The following is a 20,800-nucleotide window of genomic DNA, read 5'->3' as shown; positions in this document are numbered from 1 at the left end:
TTCTGATTCAGAAAGTCATTATTCAATGTTCTTTTTTGTTTATTCCTTCACCTATTTTTAGACAAAAGAATACTTAACCTCAAAATCATCAATCAATCAGTATTGGTTGTTATAGCTTTAATAACTCTGTACATAGTCTATGTAAAGAGACTTCGAATTGTCAGAACGAGATTTACGATGTTAACGGTATAATTGTAAGGTATTTAAAGTCACAATTATTAACAAGAGCCTTCACTTATTTTATGAGAAATGAAAAATTAAAATTTTCATTAGAGATTTAAAAGGTTAATTAGATGTAAGATGATAGAGCTAAGATAAACGGACACGGAAGACGGACAATTACACTGGAAGTGACAATTATGGACCATTCTGATTGGACATAGAATTGAAAATTTGTATAATTAAGTTGAACCGAGTCAAGTTTATTGCGCATCCATGAAAACAAGTTTACGATGTTTAAACTACGCTCCTCTCATCTGTTGTTGGCCTTTACCAATCAAACAAGAATATAAAGAGTCAAAGATCTTTGTTTTTATTGTTTTGGTAGGGAAGGAGAGAGACAAGTTGAAGAAAGGAAAGAAGAAGAAGAAATAATTTATTTAATCCTTTTTGTCCATCCATTTTGCTATTTTTTTGTGGTTAAAATTTTCTTATTGTTATACTAATTACATTTACACCATTAATTACTATATTTTTCATTTTGTGTTAAGCCTTTCACACTTGTTTACATCATTAGTACCAATATTGAAAACAGTGAACCCATTTGGGTTGCCATGAATTCTATTTTAAATGTTGAAAAAGATGTGGACAAGGTTATTAATAAATTTACGAGCATCTTGGATCACTGTGATACCTGTTTATCTGATCTCATCTCTGAAATTGAAAACATGAGAAGAGATTTACTAGAATCAAATGGTGAGTATTGTTTATAATGAACATTAATGTATTTTTTTTCCTCACTCAACCTAAATCTTTTGTTTCTTTTATCTTTGTAATCTATGTTATTTTTTTCCTCTCTCTCTATTTTGCATTTTAAAATTGTCTTCCAAGTTGATTGACCTTCATTTTGACAGATTCTTCTTAATGGATGACTCGTTTCGCTTCTTTTGTTTTCCATAATGCTCTAGCTATTTTAATTCAGTAATTCAACATTAACGCATTTTTTTGCTCTATTATCTTGACTTTAGATCCAGAGGATATTTTACCAAGCTCTATCAGGGTTAACCTTATAAACCATGCAATCAAAAAGATTCAAGATGTTACAGTACAATTGGCAAAGGAGCATCGTGATTTTCATGGTGCCGTATCACGAGTGGGTAAAGCAATCGATAAAAATTTTTCTGGTGAATATGGATGTATGGAGAACAGATCTCTTTGGAGTGATGAAGAATCCAAAACCAGTCTTAATCGTGTTGTGATTGAGCATTTTATGCGTAAAGGAATGCTGGATATTGTAGATGCCATAGCAGCCGACACTGGCATAGAGATATCAGAAGAGGTTAAAAAACCATTCACCGAGTTGAACAAAATCTTGATTTCTTTACGTAAGCGTGACTTAAAACCAGCTCTTGATTGGGTTGAGGCCAACCGAGCTAGATTGGCGGAACAAAATTCAAACCTTGAATTTAAGTTGCATCGTTTACAGTTCATTGAGTACCTTTCGCAAGGAGTTGGAAAACAGTCCGAGTTAATTGCCTTTGCTCGTAATAAATTACAACCTCTTGTTAGTAGCCATGAAAAAGAAATACAAACTCTCATGGGAAGCCTATTATACCTTAAAACGGGTTTAGAAAATTCACCTTATGCCTATCTATTGGACATTCTCAATTGGAGTGAGATATGTGATGTCTTCATTCGCGACTCTTGCTGCCTTATGGGAATGAGTGTAGATAGTCCACTCAACATTGCCTTTGAAGCTGGTACAATCGCTTTTCCGGCCTTGCTCAACATCAGACAAATGATGAATTCACGTCGTGTGGCCAATGTATGGACCGCTAAAGACGAACTGCCCATAGTCATTGAGTTGGATAGAAAATTTCAATTCCATTCCATTTTTGCCTGCCCAATACTCCGACAACAAAGTTCAGATGCTAATCCACCAATGAGATTAGATTGTGGTCATGTTATTTCTAGAGATGCTCTTACCAAAATGTCCAATGGAAGCACAAAAGTTAAATGTCCATATTGTCCAGTTGAACAGAATCCTCAGAACGCAAAGCAAATATTCTTCTAAACTTGGTATCATGCATCAAAAATTCAAAAGACAAAAAGTTGGATACGAGAAGGAATAACAATTCCAAAAGTCATTGTTATAACTATTCTTTAATATATAAATATATATATTTGACAACTTACTAAATCAATCTCAGCAGCTCATACTTTTCTACTTCTTAACAAATCATCGTCATCTTCAAAGCCATTGAAACATCTTTATTGTTAACATCGAAGTATCAGTTGGATTAACTTTTTCAACTGAGCCACTTTACAATCAAACAAAAAAATTGCAAGCTACACTAATCAATGTCGATAAGTCTGATGCATCATCTCCCATTAATCAAATGAAACCGAAACGTTATTTTACAAAGCACGCGGTTCAGAGTTTTTTATGGATGGGAAATTTATTACCTTTGATGGATAAACAGCAAAGCTTAAAATGTTTAGCAAACATTTCCAACTTCAACAGAACACTAAAGATTATTTTCAGAAGAGCGAAAAAGACAGCGGAGACCAAGCAAATCGACATTTAGCTGTATCTACCGTTAAAAAACAAATCTAATCAAACTTAATTTGTGTACATATGACTTATATTTTTACCTTGTCCATTGAATTCAAAGGATCATGGCGAGCCATTTCAACCTGTTCAAACATTGAGACACAAGACTTCATTTTAGCCTCCTGATATAAACCTATTTTTACGTGATTATGAGCTTTGATTTTAAAACAAAATCCTCAACCAACTGAAACAAATCAATCAATATTTTGCTGCGTTCTTCAGTGTTTAAGCTAAGACAATTTTTCATACAAGTTCAAAACAAAAAACAACAAAAATACGAGTACGAATAAGTGAGGGTCCAAAATCGATCATCAATACAAAGCGTTCCAATATTTGATAAACGTTTGCAATCAAATTGTTCGATAAAAGATAATTAATCTTCATAATATCTTAATCTTTTCTATTGTAACTAAACCGACAAAAAACAAGACAATTCAAATAAATAAATTGAAAATACAATTGATTTCATTTTATTACATTCGAAAAGCAAACCATTAAGTATTTTGAAACAAATAATCATAGTTAACCAATAATAATTGCTTGATTATTAATACATTTACTTTAACAATAATTACGATTTAATGAGAACCGATGAACAGATTTTCAAGTGAACTGATCCTAGATTAATTTTGTTGGTTTATTTCTTAACATAAGTCAACTTTATTCATAGCAAATCGCTTAAGCCAAAATTGAGAGGAGTCAAAAAAAAGGTTAAAGTAACCAATTTTGACGCTTTTTGGTCACTTGAACCTAATCGAGATTGTCCTTAAGGCAATATTAGTAGGTTAAGCGCTGATAGGATGAAATGCTTTAGGGCACTTTTATCAAAAGTAGATGGAAATATTTTGAAAATGGAGATGAAACAGTCGATTTGGATTCACTTAAATACGAATATATTCAAGCTTTTTGTCTTAGTTTTTGTTCTTTAAATAAGAATTTTACATTTTTGTTTCCTTTTGAATTTGTAATTACAATAGATTGTTTTGTTTAATGGTGACAATATTTGATGATAATTGAATATAAGATGGGTTTTGCCTGTAAATTTGCTAACAATGGTAGGAGAGAAGAGAAGGAAAAGGAAAGGAGATAAAGAGGGAAAAAAGATCACAAGCATTTACATGTGTTTTGTTTACTATGGAATACGTTTATCAAGTGACTCCCCAGAAAAAAATTAGTTGCTATTTATCTGATCATTGTAGAAATCAGTGAAATCATTTATAATTGTTTCATAATTAGTATTATTAAGGTCAAATTTTTCGTATTATAATAGTCGGCTTTTTTAACAGTTTCATTAGCTATTTCAATTGATATAAACTAATCTCATACCTGTGATATTTTTTGATGAGTTTGTTAGAAGGAAAAAGAGGTGATGGAAAAAAGAGAAATAAAGGGAAGAAAGAAATGATGATGTAAGAAGTAAGGTGTACACATTGATCAACGTAAGGGTTGATCGATGTTGATTACATAAAAAAACATTTGTTTGACTGTTTGTTTCAATCTAGCGACCAGCTTGGCATGGTAAATTTTCCCTCAAAATTTTTCAAAGGGTTCAGCACTTCCAGCCTGACCACTTCCATTAATCCTTTTGCTCAAATTAAAACAGGCTGGTATCACATGAATAATAATTTAAGCCTTAGACTTATTCAAGTTTTTCTTTGTTTGAATTCAGATATTTCAATAGTCAATTTATAGAAATTCACCATGTTTAATTTAACTTCATCATGTTAAAATTCACACCAATGGGTTTTGGTTGGGTAAAATTTATTGATTGGCTTTGGCTCTGAGAAAGAAAGAAAATTAAAAGTGAGAAAAAATTGCCATCACAAATAATTATTTTAATGGGTAAAACCGCAGGTCATGTTTACATGAATAAATATTCTCGAAGGACGAGAAAGGGATAAAAAAACATATGTTGGGTCTAGAATACAATTTTGATGACTTTTCTCGATACTTACGATTTAGAGTTATTAGCACTTTCTATGATTTGTCTCAGACACCTTCCAAATTCATCTAGAATCAATTTTTCTACTTCAACTTGACTTAAACCTTGTTTTTCAGCGGCATCAGCTTGAGCCATTAAACATTCACATGTTGCTTCAATAACTTCATTAGTGATGAAAGCACAGTGCAGCCTGTAAAATAAAAAAAGCATGATCAGTAATCAGAACAATTATTTTGAAGTCGAATTGAATTTCATTCAGATTGCAGCAATCATTTTCGATTAGATATAAGAGAAGTAGAAAAGAAAAGGAAAATGAAATGAGAGCATGAACCATCGGTGAGATTGAAAATCTGTAAAATTTGTTACCATTCTGATATACAGCTACCTTATTTAATAATGATAGTTGTAAATCTATAAAAATGAAAAACTGAGGAATTGTCAAGAGTAGTGCGACTAAGACTGATAAACAAAATAGCTCGAAATATTGAGCATTTGATCTTTGGCATCTAACAACTAATTAAAATTGATGCCAATGCTAGACAAGATAACTCAACAGAAATATCAAAATAAGCTGCCAAAACAAACTAGATTGCACAGATTATTCAAACCGAACAGCTGAAGAAGAAAGGCTCGAAAATGATGTGCTTTGAAATAATTAAGACCTATGTATAGCTTTCATTACCTTTCAGCTCTATCTGCCATGAAAACAGGCAACTTGGTACGGAAATCACTTCCACATAGATGAGATTTGCTGGCCACAGATTGTTGTGCTGCCCTGACTTCAGCAGCATCAGCCAGGTGCATTAAAGTTTTTCTTTCATAAGAGTCTTCATAGTTTTTACAGCTAATACATTTGCAAAGTTCAGAGCACAATATTTTAGCTTCGTAGCATTCACAATAATTTTTAAGACAACCACTACGACGGCAATTACATCCTTTGGTGTGCCTTCGTTCTGCTATGTCACCACGACCTTTACCAATTTTAGGGTGGAAAGCATTTGGATTTCTTTCAAGACACTGTTTGATTGCTTTTTGTCGTTCCTCTTCATGTTTCAAGTTATTAGCACAGTTAATGCAATTACAATTATTACAAAACTCTCCATTGGCAAAGCAGTCACAGTAGAGCTTCAAACACTGAGATTTTGTACAATTACAGGGTTTACGAGGCCTATTGGGGTCATTATCTAGCTTGGGACTGGTGAAATCACAAAAAAAGAATGAAAAAAAATATTAGTCAATCGGTTAAAATATGTGTTTAAGTGGTCATTCTCATGACATAATACTAACCCATTCTGAGCAGATTTCGAACCACTAAGACCTGCCAAAATTTGACTTGCCGAAAGGGCACTTGCTTGTTGATTTGATATTGGACTTGGAGCTATGGGTACAAAATTGGTTCTGGTAGGAGTAGATGTTACTGGTTTACTTGTAGCCAAAGTCACTGGTTTCGTATTGGTTGAGGTAGGTCCTTTTATTTGATTACTTTTGGTGGAGATAGGAGTTAAAACAGATCCTGGAGATGGGTCAGCAGAGGCAGATTGTTGTTGAACAAATTGTGCTGGAACCATAATGAGCCCGCCAGTTCCTGTGGTTAGAAAAGTTGGCGTTGTTGGCGTTTTAATAGGTTTGTTGACGGTATTTGAGCTGGATGCAGGTTGAATTGAGATTGGAACAGTCTTAATATTAACAATGTCGCTCCCCTGTTTCACTGGACTTGTTATCAAAAGTTGCTGTCCAGTTGGTGTCATTATCACCTTAGTTATAATACTAGAAGCTGGAAGGGTATTCTGAGTTGGAGTCGGCGGGGCTGGTGCTATAGCTTGAGGTTGTCTTTTAATCAAATTACGATTAGTTGTTTGAATCTTTTTAACAACAGGACTGGCATTGATCAGGGTTCCACTGCTACAATTGATAACATTATTACTGGTTGTACTACTATTATTTATGGAAACACTGACAGCGGTGGTAGAATTGCTGTTTATAATGTTGCTATTGCTGTTAATATTAACATTTTTAACACCTCCGATTAATGAAGTCGCACTTGCGATAGGTTCAATAGTCATAGGTCCAGAGGTGCCAACAAGAGGCGGTGGTCGTATCGATGTTATAAATTGAGCCAAATTTGATGCTTGGTTATCACCGGCTGAAACCAATAAAGGACTTGAAGATCCATCCGTTAACATAGACTGTTTACTCGATTCATTTACCTTTGCACGACGTACGCCTTTGGTACTTGTGGCGGGAAGAGAAACTCCTTCAAGCGGGGCAACCAATTCTTCACTACAACAATCAATGCTAACTTCACTTCCAACATTTTGAAAGATAATATCTTCAGATGCCATAGTTGATCTAATTATCTTTACCTCACGAAACGGTTTTCCTAATAATCACCATCTAAGTAAGGATACTTCGTTAACTAGATTAATCATCACAATATTTATACATGAAACAAGGAGCAATTTTCCGAAAATTATTTCACAAAGCTTGTTTGCTCGCCATCTTGAACCGTTTGGGGACGATCTATATATTACAAACAAAATAAATTTATGTTTGCATCAAAGGGAAAAATTAATTATTTTTATTCAAATATAAATTAATTTAATTAATTTAACCATCAAAAATTAAAGATAAATTGTACAAATATAATAGGCAATTTAAAAAAATCAAAATAATTCTTTTGTGCGCTTATATTCATCTTTGCAAATTATATATGCATTACAGCCAATTCAATGGCTATGTAAAATCAGCCGAATGCCATTAATAAAGAATCTGTTCTTGCTTCAAACTGGACATTAAATCAATTGAATCAACTAATTAATTTAAATAAAACGCCTTAAATAGCTCTTCGAATGTGCGATAGTTGAGTAAATATAAAAAGTGGAAGAACGCACCAAATTCAAACCAAAATGTTGCCAAAATTTCACTTTCATCTTTCATTAGATGAAACCGGTAACAAAAATATGGTTTATTTATATTGTAATTAAAAAGTCGAGAAATATTGGATAAAATTTTAATTCCAACAATAAATATCTTATCCTAAATGCGAGTTTTAAAATCTCACATCTTTCTATGTTAATAAAAGCTGAACAAGTTTCCAGGTTCCCGTTGAAGGATTTATCTTACATGACAATCGTTTGTTAATTATATGGCTTGATAAGATGGACGAGATTTAGTCAAATGAGAAGTCAATTAGTTTCTGGTTCGGTGGATAGGAAATCAAGTCTTGAAATACCATCATATTAATACCTATATTAAAAAATAATAGCGATAATAACTCATGAAGCCCACGATCAAACCTGATTTTCATCGTGGTAGGCCTTACTATCAATGAGTCTATATCAGAGAGTTTGAGTCTTGAAAATCCTATGTAACTAGCTTCACTACATTCAATGATTTAATGATTATAATAAACAAAATCAGTCCAAAGTAAAATATCAATCAAAGTTCAATAGTCCGTCCTATTCAATCGAGTAATTGATTTTATATTTACTTCTACCTTTCAATATATTAAAAGCCAATATTATGTGTTAAACCTACATTGTCTGCTATCTAATTAATGGGCTTTAATTTGATTTACCGCTTAAATCAGCATTTATTGAACATAAAAGTGAAAATTTGCCTCAACAAATATCTTAAACAGTACATTTTAATGTCAGCTTTAGCTATTCCAGACAATTTTGAACAAGCTCTCAATTTTGAAGTCTCACAATTAATGTATTTCAATTTATAATTGCGGTTGGTTGATTTGTTATTCTGCATTTTTAATAGCTGGAAAAGGGCTGATTCATTGTTGGTTACCTTTTTATATCCAGTTTTTATAAAGACAACACCTTTGGACAGTCATTCATAGACTTGAGTATTTACTCCTACGTCTTAGCTTGATGAATAAATGAATTCAATGAATTGACAAGCTGTTAGGCCATTTCTTTAGTTGAAATTGTAAATGATTTCAATTTTTCAAGCGTATGCTATTGAGAAACAAAATATTTCCATTTCGAGTGAGAAATTAATATTTATTTTACTAAATTTTCCAATACAAAATATAATAAATAGAGATTTATAAAAGAAATTAGAAAATTTCGTTTTCTTTCTTTCTTTGTAATTTGATTGCTTTAAATTATACAGAGATCTCGATAATTCGTTTCCTAGGCAGTGTATCATTTTTTTCATCGCGTCGAAGTGCACAGTAATTGGCATTGGTTTTGTTGAACACATGAGCCAAGCAAAAGGTCATTATGTGAGAACGAACTTGATAAAAGACAAGAGCCAATAAAAGTATCACGGTTACAGTCAATATGGCCAGAATGATATGAGGATAAAAGGTTAATAAAGATGATGAAGCATATTCATTTTCCATGGGATCGCAATCAATATCTGTAATTGGTAACTGAATTAGCCGCCGGTATGCATTTGAAGATGGATAACCAGATAAGCAAATGTAATTGTCTTTTCCCATAATAAACAGAGGGGTTCGTTTGAGCCAGCGAAGAAAATGTTCGCTTCGGCAGTCACATGAAAACGGATTTCCAGTCAAATTAATGTGAAAAGATCTGGGAAGATCAGCCAATAGAGCTGTCGACTCATTGTCCAAATGTTTAATCCTGTTGTGAGATAAATCGAGTGTCCGCAATTTAGGTGTACAAGTGAAATTGAGACGAATTTGGTTTAATGAATTCCCAGGAAGAAACAGCTTTTGTAAGGATGGAAGGAAACAGAAAGACGTAGAATCAGGAAATCCATGGATTCCATTCAGTTCGAGGGAGAGGAGACTTAACTCTGTCAAATTGGCTTCTCTCAATAGTGTTAATAGATTGGGTACAAATGATGGATTGGAAGTGTCGCTAAATGCTGAAACCAAATGTAACTCAACCAGATTGACAAAGGGCTTGAATAATCCTCGGTAATTGTCACCTGTTGATAGAAGGAGAAGAAACAACAGGTTGTTAGAATAAAATATTATTAATAACTTGAATAAGGATTGAACAAAAAGGATCTAAGTAACTGTATATCTTAAATTGCAGTTGGAAGTGAAAAACTTCACCCTAAATAATAGATTATAAGGTCTACCTACGCATTTTGGTTAGTGCACTGCTATAGTGACCAGGTTATTGCATATAAGGAATAAAATTGTTTATTGTTGACTGAATATGATTTGTATCTAATGAAAAAAGGTGCAGCTCTTGGTTATTTTGCTGCTTCATTCAATTAGAGGTTGTCAGGAAAGGAAAAAGTGTTTGACCATTGGACCAAATATAACTTACCTGTAATACGGATTTTGTTATGACTGAGAATCAACTTTTTTACATTGGTAAAACCAGAAAATGTTTGACCATCAATAAATTGTATATTGTTATTGGACAAATCAATATATTCCACGAGTTTGGGTTCATCTTTAGCTGCACCAAAAGTATCTTTTGTCAAAGTTGCAAGATTGTGTCCATTGATGATTAAAGTCTTTGTTTCAATTGGGATATCATGTAGCCAATTGAGCTTATTACGGTGATTAACTTCACTGGAACAATTAACGATATAACTTGTTGTTTCACAGGTACAATTAGCAGTTAATAATGAAGGTGGGCACACGAAAGTTGACTCCGAGGAAACAAGCGTAAACAGCAACAGTAAGCTTGCTAACGCATTAACCCGGTTAGTGGTGAAATGGAGACTCAAACACATGATTGTATAAACAGACGAAAACCGTTGTTGAGATTAAGCGATTGTTTTTTCCAGTCGAAAATCTAGTTCACTGTTGATGTTTAAAATGTTTAACATAACATTAACTATGAATTTATTAACAGGAGAAAAGAATGTACACCTCGGAAATTGACCATGATCAAGTTGATTGCTCGATAAAAGCCAAAATAAAAACAGATGTGTAACTATCCCGGTATCAAAATGGTAATCCTTTTCGAGATGTAAGCGGAAAAGTGAAATTTTTCGGGTTAAAAACTTAATGTAAAATGGATCCAAGTGAACAATTTAAATCATGGTAACTCGGAGAATCATCTTGAAAGGTAAACAAATCAACAATCAATGGTTTGCAATTAAAAAAGTAAACATACAAATTACAAGGGAGTTAGAGAGGGAAAAATAAATTTGTTTAACCAGAAAAGCTTTCAGGTTAAAGCTAAACTTTGGGATTGTGGGTTGGATGCAGGTTAAATGTGGATAACCTGAAGATGAAATGTGATTTAAGAATTGAAGATTTGAAAACAGGTAGACAGGAGGAGAGAGAGAAAGGGAGATAGAAAGAGAGTAAAATGATGGTGGCTTAAGACAACAAGAAGAGGGTAAAATGAGAAGTGGCCTCTCACTGCAGGAGACCTTATAAACTAATGGAATCTATTGATAAAAGAACAAAGCCAAACTATTCAAATTATGCCTTTTATTTGATTAATCGTTCATCTCTCGAAATTAATATTGAGCCCAATCAATTTTTCACATGGGAAAATTGTATTGGTCGGTTAACCATCCAGTCAAGTCACCCAATTGAGCCGATATTAGCCATAAATGAAACCGATTTTCACTTGTATTGCTGTAAAGTGAAATTTAATGTTTATGTTACCCGAGATAGTGTTATTGGCTGGAAAAGAAGCCAAATGATTAAGATGATGATGATGTTGCTGATTTTGATGTTGATGCTGATACTGAGCTCAGGATGATTATCATGAATTAGACTTGGGTGTGAGTTGCTTAGCTTGCTTCTCATCACTCTTTTTTGTTTGTCCTTTTTTTATTCACAATTTTGTCTTCAAATTGAATAAAGCCATTAATTGTCATCAGGACATTTTATTGCAATTTGATACTTTTTAACCAAAATTAAAACCAACAATATAACAACCCACAACCATAATTGGTGACCAAAAAGGAACCACAAATGACAGAAATTAATTGCAACCAGAATAAAGTTGTCCAAGCTACTAAAGTATAGATTGAAAGATGCACTAAATTGCTATTAGTTTTAAATTCAATCTTGATTGAATGTTTATTGCAATCTATCAATTAGCACAGTTATCATTGATGTTTTTGTTTCTGTTCAACCCAGAAGTTATCATTTACAATTTCAATATCAAGGTTAATGTTAAAGTAGCTATTGATTGTAACAATTAAACTCTACTTTTCACAGTCGCCTGATCAAGGGAAACAAAAATAAATATAAGTATTTACCTTTAATTTCTTGACTCAGTACCTGGTAAAGCTTTATCCATCAACATCATGTCAACCATTAACTGATTAGTCTACTTTTGTTCATCAACAACAATCAACTTGTATTTGGATAATTTTGCCTTCTTTTTTTACTTTACCTTTCCAAGAGTATTCAATGTGTACTGAATTGGGTAAACATCGAGACTCAAGTCAGAAATCACCATTAGACTGAAGAAGATGAAAAAGGTGAAGATGATGGATGAAAAGTAAGATGATGAGTGAGGTAAGAACTAGTGATTGATAGACACTCAAATCATACACTTAATACATTTCCAATAGTTGTCATTTGTGATTATCTACCTACAATTGTGATAACTCGTCCCTTTCAATTGTAAACTTATTTTCATTGTTTGTCAATTTTTTGGGCCTTTTGCAGTTTTACCTTTACTTGACATTAAGTTTACCCCAAAATAGGATTGAAGCAAACAACTGGATTCAGCTTTTACCGTGAATCTTGTGTTCAAGAGTTGATTTGTTGACTTTATTGTCATTTACTCATTTTTAAATTGGAACCACTGCAACACCAGGAAACCATTTTTGTTTAACCAGAAACAGGATTCTTATAAATTGGAAATCTCGCCGATTACAATTTACATGCCTTGGGTAAACAATTCAATGACAGCCAACCTTGCCGATCAAGTTAACTCAACCTGCATTGAGATTTTCAATCGAACGGTAAGAATCCAACTTTAATTTGTTACCATTCATCGCATACGAATAACTGGATCAGTGTTTGATGAAAAGTAGATGTAAAATAATCCTAATTAATCACAAATTTATAACTAGAGTTCATTGTTTCACGATAAACACCAATCAAGTCGACTCTGAAACGATTTATAAACAACATTTGATAAACACTAGACTTCAGTTGAATTTGCTTCCAATAGATGACGCTTCATTTACTCGATTTACTAATTTCTTACAATTGAATTTATTATTGAAGGGAGTTTTAATTCAAGAAGTTGAATTGGACCAACCATGTCTCCGATGTTTCAATGCATGTCCAGGTTATCAACCACACTCTTGGAGGTAAGTAACGTTTAATATCGACTGTTACTTTTACTGGAAACTCGGTTTAATCGATACCTTATTAAACCTGATGGTAAATTAATATTTGTAAAATAGTATACATTTCCGTGTGTTTATTTATTTCATAAATCAACTATTTTTAAGTTTATCTGTACAAAACTTGGCATATCATCATTACAACTTGGATTAATTAAGTTTCCAAAAACTAAACGTAATTATAATTGTAAGTATTAAAATATCATGAGACGAAATATTTCTTTCAATTTCAACATAATTTTTAAAATAGTGTATCATAATATGAATAATGATAAGGAAATGAAAATTTAACCCAAGCATCACATTTCGCAGTATATTTTGAGGTTAACCTAAACTTGTGAGATGTTAATGAAGATATGAGATTAAAATGATAATGATGATATTGAAGTCAAGACTCATGGTGATGTTAATGAAGATTCAAGGTTTAAAATGATTTCAAAGCTGAGGGTAAAAGGCTTAACAATTTCAATGCGAGACCTCTGTAAGGTTAGCTTTCAAAGTTGCTAGGATCAGAAAGAATATCATTTTTCAAGCTTAACCATACATATCAACAATTAAACTCAATTAATGCATCATCATGACCAAACAATATCAGTTGCTAATAAAGGTTCATATTGTGAGTCATGATGTATAACAACTGGATAAGTCTTTTTGTCTTTGGCTTAACCTGGAAAGGTAAACAATGGTTAGCCTTTTATGTGTTACAGAAAAGGATCATTGAACCAGTTTTCTGGTTATAACAATCTAAATCATTATGAAAATGTTGGTTAAACCAACAAGATTAGGCCTGGAAAGGAGAAAGTCGGACTTTAATAGAAAATTTCCTGACCAGAATCAATTATGGATGTGTTCAATAGAAAGATAATTCAAAATAATTACTGAAATTTAAATCCTTTTATTGTCCTGTTAAATTCAATTTTCACTTAATTTTAGGCGTTTAGTGAAAGCGCACTAACCTTGTGACAAATCATTGATCACTGAAATAGTGCTCCACTAACTCATGTAACTTGTTGCCCTGCCAAGCCTTTCTGGAATTGCGATTTGTTTCCGATGATCAATAGGAGTGGAAAGCATTAAAACAAGATAAAGAAATTTCGCCTTCAAATGGCGATTTAATTTTAAAAATGAGTGATACAATAAAATGGATCTCAGTTTCAGTATTTATTGAACTCTTTCTACTTTCTACTTTTGTATCGATAATTGATTCTAGTCAAGGGCGATTTCGACTTGCTCCATTGATTATCTCATAGTTGAGATAAAAAACAGACCAGCATTTCAAGTTGATAAGCCTTTAATTTAACAGTAAAATGATGACCTTTTGGGTTCTCAACCTTTTCTCAGTCTCGGTTTCTGATGTGTTTTAAGACATTTTGTTGAAACCAGACATTATCTTAACCTTTTTGTCATTACTTTCCCTGATAACCAAACTACCCTTTTAAATGGTTTAAGCGCCGAAAAAAGTGTTTATCTCTTATCATTGTTCTTGGTTGTTTTGGGTTATCTTTTCCCTCTTTTCACTTTCTCCCGGTTTTATTTTCACTCTCTTAGATCATCTCTTTCTATTTTAATCTCTTTCTCAGTCTTTCTGTCTTATATCAGCTCCCTCTATTGGAACTAGATCATGAATTACCATTATCATCATTATCATCGTATTCTTGCAGCTCTAAATTAATTTCAACCAATTGATCTTGAAACTTTTCAGGTGCTTCTTTTGTTATCAACTCTAACTAGCCATTGGAAGACCTTTTTAGTGCCATTGTACCTTGCAATTATCTAAAAATTACTTCAACATCATCTGAACATCATTCAATATATAATATAAAAAACATCTAAATATCACCTAAACTGTTCCATTTTATCCAACCAACGTTGTAAGATTTTTTTTTGTTTCTAATTTTTCTGTCCATCTTTTTTTATTGTGATTGTCGTTTGCAAAATTAAGCTTAAAACCCAACAGTAAATATCAAAGTGTATCTTCTGTATCAAGTGAACTTGTTGGGCTCACTTGACAAATGATTAACCAAAGTAAATTATATTACAACTAATGTAAATATACATCTTATATTTTTACCGTCTCATTATGTGTTCAGGTCATGTCGTGTTTCAACACCTGACTTTATTTCTTGATCTATCTGGATACTTTTTTTACAATATTTAATTTACCATTGTCATTTTACCTTACCTTCCTAATCAGCATGTTTATCCTTAACCAGTTAACCTCATATGTTTTTTTGGAATCCATTCAAACTGAACATTTCCAACCAATTAACCAAGTCAATGTTAAGTCAACTCTAATCCCGTGATTTGTGTCACTGTTATTTTGTCAGCTCTTTTTTGCTCCTATTTTTTTAAAATTTGTGATTACCCTTCAATTATTATTGTTGATATATTGGTTAATTGAATATGCTAATTATCTTTCTTTTTGTGCCACTAACAGGAAAATCTGTCGAACCTGTAAATGTCCTCGAGAAGCTCATAACCTGAGCCACCAAGACTATGTTGATGTACGCAATAGGATTGGACTTAAAAAAGGAACCCTTTTTGATACCAAAGAGATTACACTCAGATCTGGTTACTCTTGGGTTCCCCCTGGTTTAACTTCTGATCAGGTTAGTTAACTGTAATTAATTTCAATTCCCTTCTCAATTGACTTACATTGCCTACTGGATGAAGAATCAACAGATGGTTTTTGTCATTGAAGTTGCTTAAATGAAATAACTTCGTTAATCTATTAGATTTTCAATCTTGAACTTCAAATTATCTCGTTTTCTTTGCTACCCTCAACCATCATAATGTCACAATTGCATTTAAAATAAATTACCTGCTAACCTTCCTCATTTTTTTCAATTAAATTATGTGTTAATTGCACATGGTTTTCAGTTGCTCTTTTTAATCACATGATCTCAATGTGCTTACAATATAAACCATCTTAAAATACAAAGTAAATTAGTACAAAATAAGACTCAATCTGTCATTCAGTTATGAAGTTACTCAAGTTTGGTGAAAAAAATACTCAACAAGTTGAAGTGTAAGCTTAATTCTGGTAATTCTTGGGCATGAAAAAGATGAAAATAGCTGGTATTATACAGTTTGACTCTAGCAATATCTAATAACATAACCATAGGAAAAGTAGTGAAAATGTATCTCAAAATAAACCAATAACATTTGGTTACCATTAATATTTACATTAAAAACAAATGCAATTGCATAATGTTGATTAGCAATAAATTTGCCTTCAATTATTCAATTACATTCAATTTTTACCATCAAACTAAGATCTTGAATGAGTGTGAAACATTTGCTAACATGCAACAGTATCAATCGTGTGACAAAATTTCAATTTCAATCAACTTACAACAATTTAACCTTTAAACAGAAAATTGTCATTCATTTGGCAATTACCTTCAATCGATGAATTTTTCAAGCAATCAACTCACAACAAAGAGGCCTTTTTGCCCCAACAAAAATGCTAATAAACCAATTTAGCTGATAACCAACTGTCAGTTATTACAATCACAGTGAACTTTGATATTCAATAATCTATATCCAACTGTAAAGTACACACTAGGTTAGTGCATATGAAACGCTTATTTTTCAAACTAAGCGTTTCGTTTCAACTTACAATGATGGACAATCTGATTCGCTTAAATCTGTGTAAATTCAGACCCATTGTTGAGGTTTTGTCCTTTAAACGAACTGTTGATTCTTCATATTTTTGGATAACCAGAAAATGAATATATTTTGCTTGGTTCCTAAAATAGCAACAAATGACATCAAGTTTAATATTAAAGTGATAAAGTTATCACTAGTTATAACTTATAAATTATATTGTTTAAGTAACGGAAGGTATCATTGACGTAACTGTTGCTGATTCTATTAGTTGTGATCAAAATTAATTAGCGTGTCAATTGAAGGGATTGATGTAATGATACAATAAAGCACAAATTATACAAAAAGCTATTTTACTAATATCATTTTTTTTCTTGCTTTTTATTTTACTTTACAGGTATTGGCATAATTGGTTTGCGTGTTCAGTCATTATATTTGCACAGAATGTTGTAACTTTTTGTTTAATCATGATAAGGTGGATCAGGATGATAGGATGAGGAAGGATGATAAATGAGATGCTAAAAGTATTATCCTAATGCAATACAACATTGCAATTTGATTCATCATTTTGGCGTTTCTCTTTCTCTCCATTTCAAGTTAAAAGCACACAGTCTTTAAGGCTTTACCTAATTTATCTGATATACATCGACAGGATATTATCCTTATTGATAGGAAATAATGTTTCAATTCAGGAAATTAACGTTGATTATAATCGATTGGACAAAGAAAGCATCAATAAAAAACACGAGAACGTCTTTTCGCCAGCCTTTTCCCCCCAAAACCTTCAACATGCACCAAATTAGGATTATTAATGTCTCCAATTTTGACCTACAATGAATTTAATTGAGACACCACTTTTGGTCATCACTGGTGTATAATGTTTAACCATTTGACTGTCCGTTTTTGTGGCTGTTTCTCACATTTACCCATCTTTTGTGTTGACCATTTTTTAGATGATTACATTTATGATAGGTTACAGGATATTTTATAATTTAACCAACCAAGTGTTATTAATAAATGAGATGAATTTGATCCCATTAAAGCGGTAAATTATTGCCTCTAATGTTGATTAAATTATTTGGATAGCTTTTTATAGTCATTTGTGTCCATTAAACCAGGCAGACTTTAATAACACTGGCAATGATAAAGTTAACTGTATTATATGATAATAATAAAAGAGTCTGAACAAATATTTAGAGTTGTTACTTGTTTAGTACTACTTTAATTCAATTAACTAAATTAAACTGGTCTGATGTAATAATTTACTCGCACAAATATTAATTTATCATTCGTACCATTGCCAATGATAAAGAATACAATTTAAATGTAAAATGTAATGTTAATCTGATGCTGATTTGAAAAGCTTTTGAATATCCGACTTCACCTTTGTCATTTTTCTAATCATGAATTTTAATTTCTAATATTTTCCTTTTCTCTTTTCGTTCTAGATTGAAGAATACTTTTCAACAATTCCTATTGAAAAAATTCCAAGACTTGGTGCTCCTGGTGAAAAATATCGCGATCATCAATTGATTAAACAGCTTCCAGCTTATGATTTAGCTTTAGCTTATAGTAAATTTGTTGAAACTGAAAATCGACCGAAATTCCATGAGTTTGTAGAGAAGCGTAATATTTTTAATCTAGACATTGGTTATGTTAGACCAGCCAATGAAAATAACAAGGTAGTGTTGTCAATTAACCTCATTTTTGTCTTTTAATTTGGTAAATCGAAGCAATTTGACTGATTATTTTTTATCTTTATTTAATAGGTCTGCAAAAATTGTGGTAAAGACATTCGAAGCCGTGAAATTATAGTGATTGCCCCTAAATTAGGAGAGGATAATTGCTGGCATCCACCATGTTTTGTTTGCACCGTTTGCAAAGAGCTTCTAGTCGATTTGGCTTACTGTGTTAAAAATGGCTGCCTTTACTGTGAACGACATTTTGCTGACACAGTTAGACCAAGATGTTCAGGCTGTGATGAGGTAACTAAACCATCATTATATAATAGTATCTAACCAAGGCATAACCGGTAAAGTTGTTACAAGTCATGAATTAGCAAGTCTAAACATCTTAACTCATCTTAACCTTATTACAAACCTTTCACTTTACCATTTAGTTTTGAGAATACTTTCTTAATCAAATCACAATTTAAAAAACTGAAGGCCCGATATTTGAAGAAACTCAAATTTAATATGAATAATATGCTTTGTTGCAAAAATGTTGATTTCATTAGCAGAATTGTCAAAGATTATAATTCAAAGAGAACTCTTATATTGCTCTTCGAGAATTGCCTTGCAAACTCAACAAGTTTAGCATTTGTAAAAATCATCCATAGACGGCGCCACCTCCTCTAAAACAAAATGAACCAGAAACCAGAAATGACTCATTGGGTTTACCATAATTGTTTTGGTCATTTACTTTTCACCCAAATATTAAAAATAATTACACAAAATTAACTTATAAAATTAGATTGAACTCCGACATTTAAAGTGTCAATTTTTCACCATGCAAGCTATTAGCTGATCAAATGAGCAAATTGAATGATTTTTGTAATCTGAACTCAATTTTTTCGTAATTGAGACAAGTTTAAATGAACCTTTAATTATCTAAAATTTTCATCTTCTCTAGAATCAAATTGTATTTTATGAAACAACGCTTACAACAGGGTAATTACGATGGGTTTCAGTTGAGTTTTCAAAGATTTTTTACGCCAATTATGAGTCATCTTTATTGGTAGGAAACCCACATTTTGGTTATTTTCTGGTTTTGTTTGACTCATTTGTCTCAACCCAATGGCTTTTAATAAATGTTTATTAAACTGATTTTAGTAGTAATAACATGTTATTGAGTAATAGCCTTTACCTGACTCGATTATTGCTATATTATTCCTATCACTCAGGGAATGATAAAGCTTTTGGTTTACTTTTATTTCTTCCTGTTCTTTGTTTACAATCTCACTTTCATCAATATGTCAAGATGATCAGGATGATGATGATGATGATGATGATTCAACCCTGGTTGCTCCTCCTTAAAACTGCATTAGACTCAAAATTTGCTCAAAATACCTTCTTTGTTTTGCAGTCAAAACAAGATGTTAACCATGATTATATGTACCATTTGAGTGTATATTTAATCAAGATTGTTCATTGCTCTGCTTGAAATGATATAAATAACTATTGGAAGCCAAAAATCAGTCAAAATAATCGATACGATTTCAATTCTCATGTTGAAATGTAACTCATTTTGATTTTGCGTTCAACAAAATATACTTTAAATGTTCATTTAAATGTACATCAATTGGAGTGATTAAAATGATGTTAACAATGCGATTGTATTTCAATTAACATGTTTTTTAACATTCCGTTAACCATTAATAACTGTTGTTGACAACTGTTGCTATAAAAGCAATAGAAATGGTAAAATTATTGCTTATAAAACAAATTTTTGATTTATGTTCAACAGAGTCAATAATTTCACACCAATTCAGCTACCACTAAATGAGCATCTTTCCATGAAAATTGAATTTCACCATTAGAGCTGCCAAATCGATATTGAATAATCAATTGATACAGTCTTAATTCAAACACTGAAGCCTTTATAAATACTGAATGATAAACAATTATTAACCATTTTAACAAACCTTTTACCTTTTGTAATCAAATTGCACTTCAATATAAAGAAAATGAAAATCAAGCTCAATCTTGAAATCAATTGTTTCCATCAAATTGAATTCGTTAATTCCTTCTTTTCTTACCCATTTCAGTTTGATAATGTTATTTTATACCTTTGTCACTTGAGACGAAACAAATTGTTTTAAATTTCATCTTTTCATTATAAAAGTCGCTTCAGTTCAATACAATATTAATCTTGATTCAAAGGGTTAAACTTGGCCAATCTTGAAACTCTTCAACTTACAAAGTACAGTATTTAAATGAACTAAATTGAGCTTCTAATGCTATTACGAATGAAATCATTGAAGACACAATAGTTAATCACATGTTAATTGGCTCATTTCAACTCAATTTAAGGTTAATCAAAGTTGAACTAAAATGATGAAAGGAATGAGATTAAACTTTGGGTTAACCTGTTAAATGGTTAACCAAACATGTGAAGCTTTCACACTCAATTAATGAAAGCATAATCAGATAAGTAGTTTGATAAACTTGATGAAAACACTTGATTCAGTAAGTCTCAACATTAGT

At 31.9% G+C, this 20,800-nt stretch overlaps 5 protein-coding genes across 5 annotated transcripts; 3 read left to right on the top strand and 2 right to left on the bottom strand.

The window, feature by feature from the left end:
• Positions 1-546: 546 nt before the first annotated feature.
• LOC107370405 (E3 ubiquitin-protein ligase RMND5A) lies at positions 547-3,232 on the top strand. Its single transcript, XM_015938397.3, has 2 exons — positions 547-915; positions 1,188-3,232. The coding sequence occupies exons 1-2, from the start codon at positions 774-776 to the stop codon at positions 2,231-2,233; spliced, it is 1,188 nt and encodes a 395-aa protein (XP_015793883.1). The 5' UTR covers positions 547-773; the 3' UTR covers positions 2,234-3,232.
• A 157-nt stretch (positions 3,233-3,389) lies between these two features.
• LOC107370404 (uncharacterized) lies at positions 3,390-7,216 on the bottom strand. The gene is made up of 4 exons (XM_015938396.3): positions 6,003-7,216; positions 5,398-5,910; positions 4,729-4,905; positions 3,390-4,553 (listed from the first exon to the last, which is right to left on the bottom strand). The coding sequence occupies exons 1-4, from the start codon at positions 7,055-7,057 to the stop codon at positions 4,535-4,537; spliced, it is 1,764 nt and encodes a 587-aa protein (XP_015793882.1). The 5' UTR covers positions 7,058-7,216; the 3' UTR covers positions 3,390-4,534.
• A 1,491-nt stretch (positions 7,217-8,707) lies between these two features.
• Positions 8,708-12,226, bottom strand: LOC107369570 (trophoblast glycoprotein). Its single transcript, XM_015937534.3, has 2 exons — positions 9,977-12,226; positions 8,708-9,626 (listed from the first exon to the last, which is right to left on the bottom strand). The coding sequence occupies exons 1-2, from the start codon at positions 10,389-10,391 to the stop codon at positions 8,833-8,835; spliced, it is 1,209 nt and encodes a 402-aa protein (XP_015793020.2). The 5' UTR covers positions 10,392-12,226; the 3' UTR covers positions 8,708-8,832.
• A 235-nt stretch (positions 12,227-12,461) lies between these two features.
• LOC107370408 (LIM and cysteine-rich domains protein 1) lies at positions 12,462-17,787 on the top strand. The gene is made up of 4 exons (XM_089269277.1): positions 12,462-12,596; positions 12,865-12,950; positions 15,424-15,595; positions 16,993-17,787. The coding sequence occupies exons 1-4, from the start codon at positions 12,516-12,518 to the stop codon at positions 17,002-17,004; spliced, it is 351 nt and encodes a 116-aa protein (XP_089125403.1). The 5' UTR covers positions 12,462-12,515; the 3' UTR covers positions 17,005-17,787.
• LOC149093364 (prickle planar cell polarity protein 3-like) lies at positions 17,429-18,613 on the top strand. The gene is made up of 3 exons (XM_089269332.1): positions 17,429-17,467; positions 18,044-18,277; positions 18,365-18,613. The coding sequence occupies exons 1-3, from the start codon at positions 17,429-17,431 to the stop codon at positions 18,611-18,613; spliced, it is 522 nt and encodes a 173-aa protein (XP_089125458.1).
• Positions 18,614-20,800: the final 2,187 nt, after the last annotated feature.

This window comes from Tetranychus urticae, chromosome 3 (assembly GCF_039701765.1).
Source record: "Tetranychus urticae isolate SD_2017Ah chromosome 3, NJAU_TeUrti_SD_1.0, whole genome shotgun sequence".
NCBI lineage: Eukaryota > Metazoa > Arthropoda > Arachnida > Trombidiformes > Tetranychidae > Tetranychus > Tetranychus urticae.
Note: the sequence above shows the minus strand (reverse complement) of the source record. Positions and strands in the feature narration are given on the sequence as shown.

What these genes read in the sequence shown, in the direction of transcription:
- LOC107370408 (XM_089269277.1), top strand. Translation starts at nt 12,516, where the DNA reads ATGCCTTGGGTAAACAATTCAATGACAGCCAACCTTGCCGATCAAGTT. An exon ending in TTGAGATTTTCAATCGAACG is followed by an intron (nt 12,597 to 12,864) that starts GTAAGAATCCAA and finishes TTATTATTGAAG; the next exon opens with GGAGTTTTAATTCAAGAAGT. An exon ending in TATCAACCACACTCTTGGAG is followed by an intron (nt 12,951 to 15,423) that starts GTAAGTAACGTT and finishes TGCCACTAACAG; the next exon opens with GAAAATCTGTCGAACCTGTA.
- LOC107369570 (XM_015937534.3), bottom strand. Translation starts at nt 10,391, where the DNA reads ATGTGTTTGAGTCTCCATTTCACCACTAACCGGGTTAATGCGTTAGCA. An exon ending in TAACAAAATCCGTATTACAG is followed by an intron (nt 9,627 to 9,976) that starts GTAAGTTATATT and finishes TTCTATCAACAG; the next exon opens with GTGACAATTACCGAGGATTA.
- LOC149093364 (XM_089269332.1), top strand. Translation starts at nt 17,429, where the DNA reads ATGAATTTAATTGAGACACCACTTTTGGTCATCACTGGT. An exon ending in CACTTTTGGTCATCACTGGT is followed by an intron (nt 17,468 to 18,043) that starts GTATAATGTTTA and finishes TTTTCGTTCTAG; the next exon opens with ATTGAAGAATACTTTTCAAC. An exon ending in CAGCCAATGAAAATAACAAG is followed by an intron (nt 18,278 to 18,364) that starts GTAGTGTTGTCA and finishes TTTATTTAATAG; the next exon opens with GTCTGCAAAAATTGTGGTAA.
- LOC107370405 (XM_015938397.3), top strand. Translation starts at nt 774, where the DNA reads ATGAATTCTATTTTAAATGTTGAAAAAGATGTGGACAAGGTTATTAAT. An exon ending in AGATTTACTAGAATCAAATG is followed by an intron (nt 916 to 1,187) that starts GTGAGTATTGTT and finishes TCTTGACTTTAG; the next exon opens with ATCCAGAGGATATTTTACCA.
- LOC107370404 (XM_015938396.3), bottom strand. Translation starts at nt 7,057, where the DNA reads ATGGCATCTGAAGATATTATCTTTCAAAATGTTGGAAGTGAAGTTAGC. An exon ending in TCGAAATCTGCTCAGAATGG is followed by an intron (nt 5,911 to 6,002) that starts GTTAGTATTATG and finishes TGATTTCACCAG; the next exon opens with TCCCAAGCTAGATAATGACC. An exon ending in ATGGCAGATAGAGCTGAAAG is followed by an intron (nt 4,906 to 5,397) that starts GTAATGAAAGCT and finishes TTTATTTTACAG; the next exon opens with GCTGCACTGTGCTTTCATCA.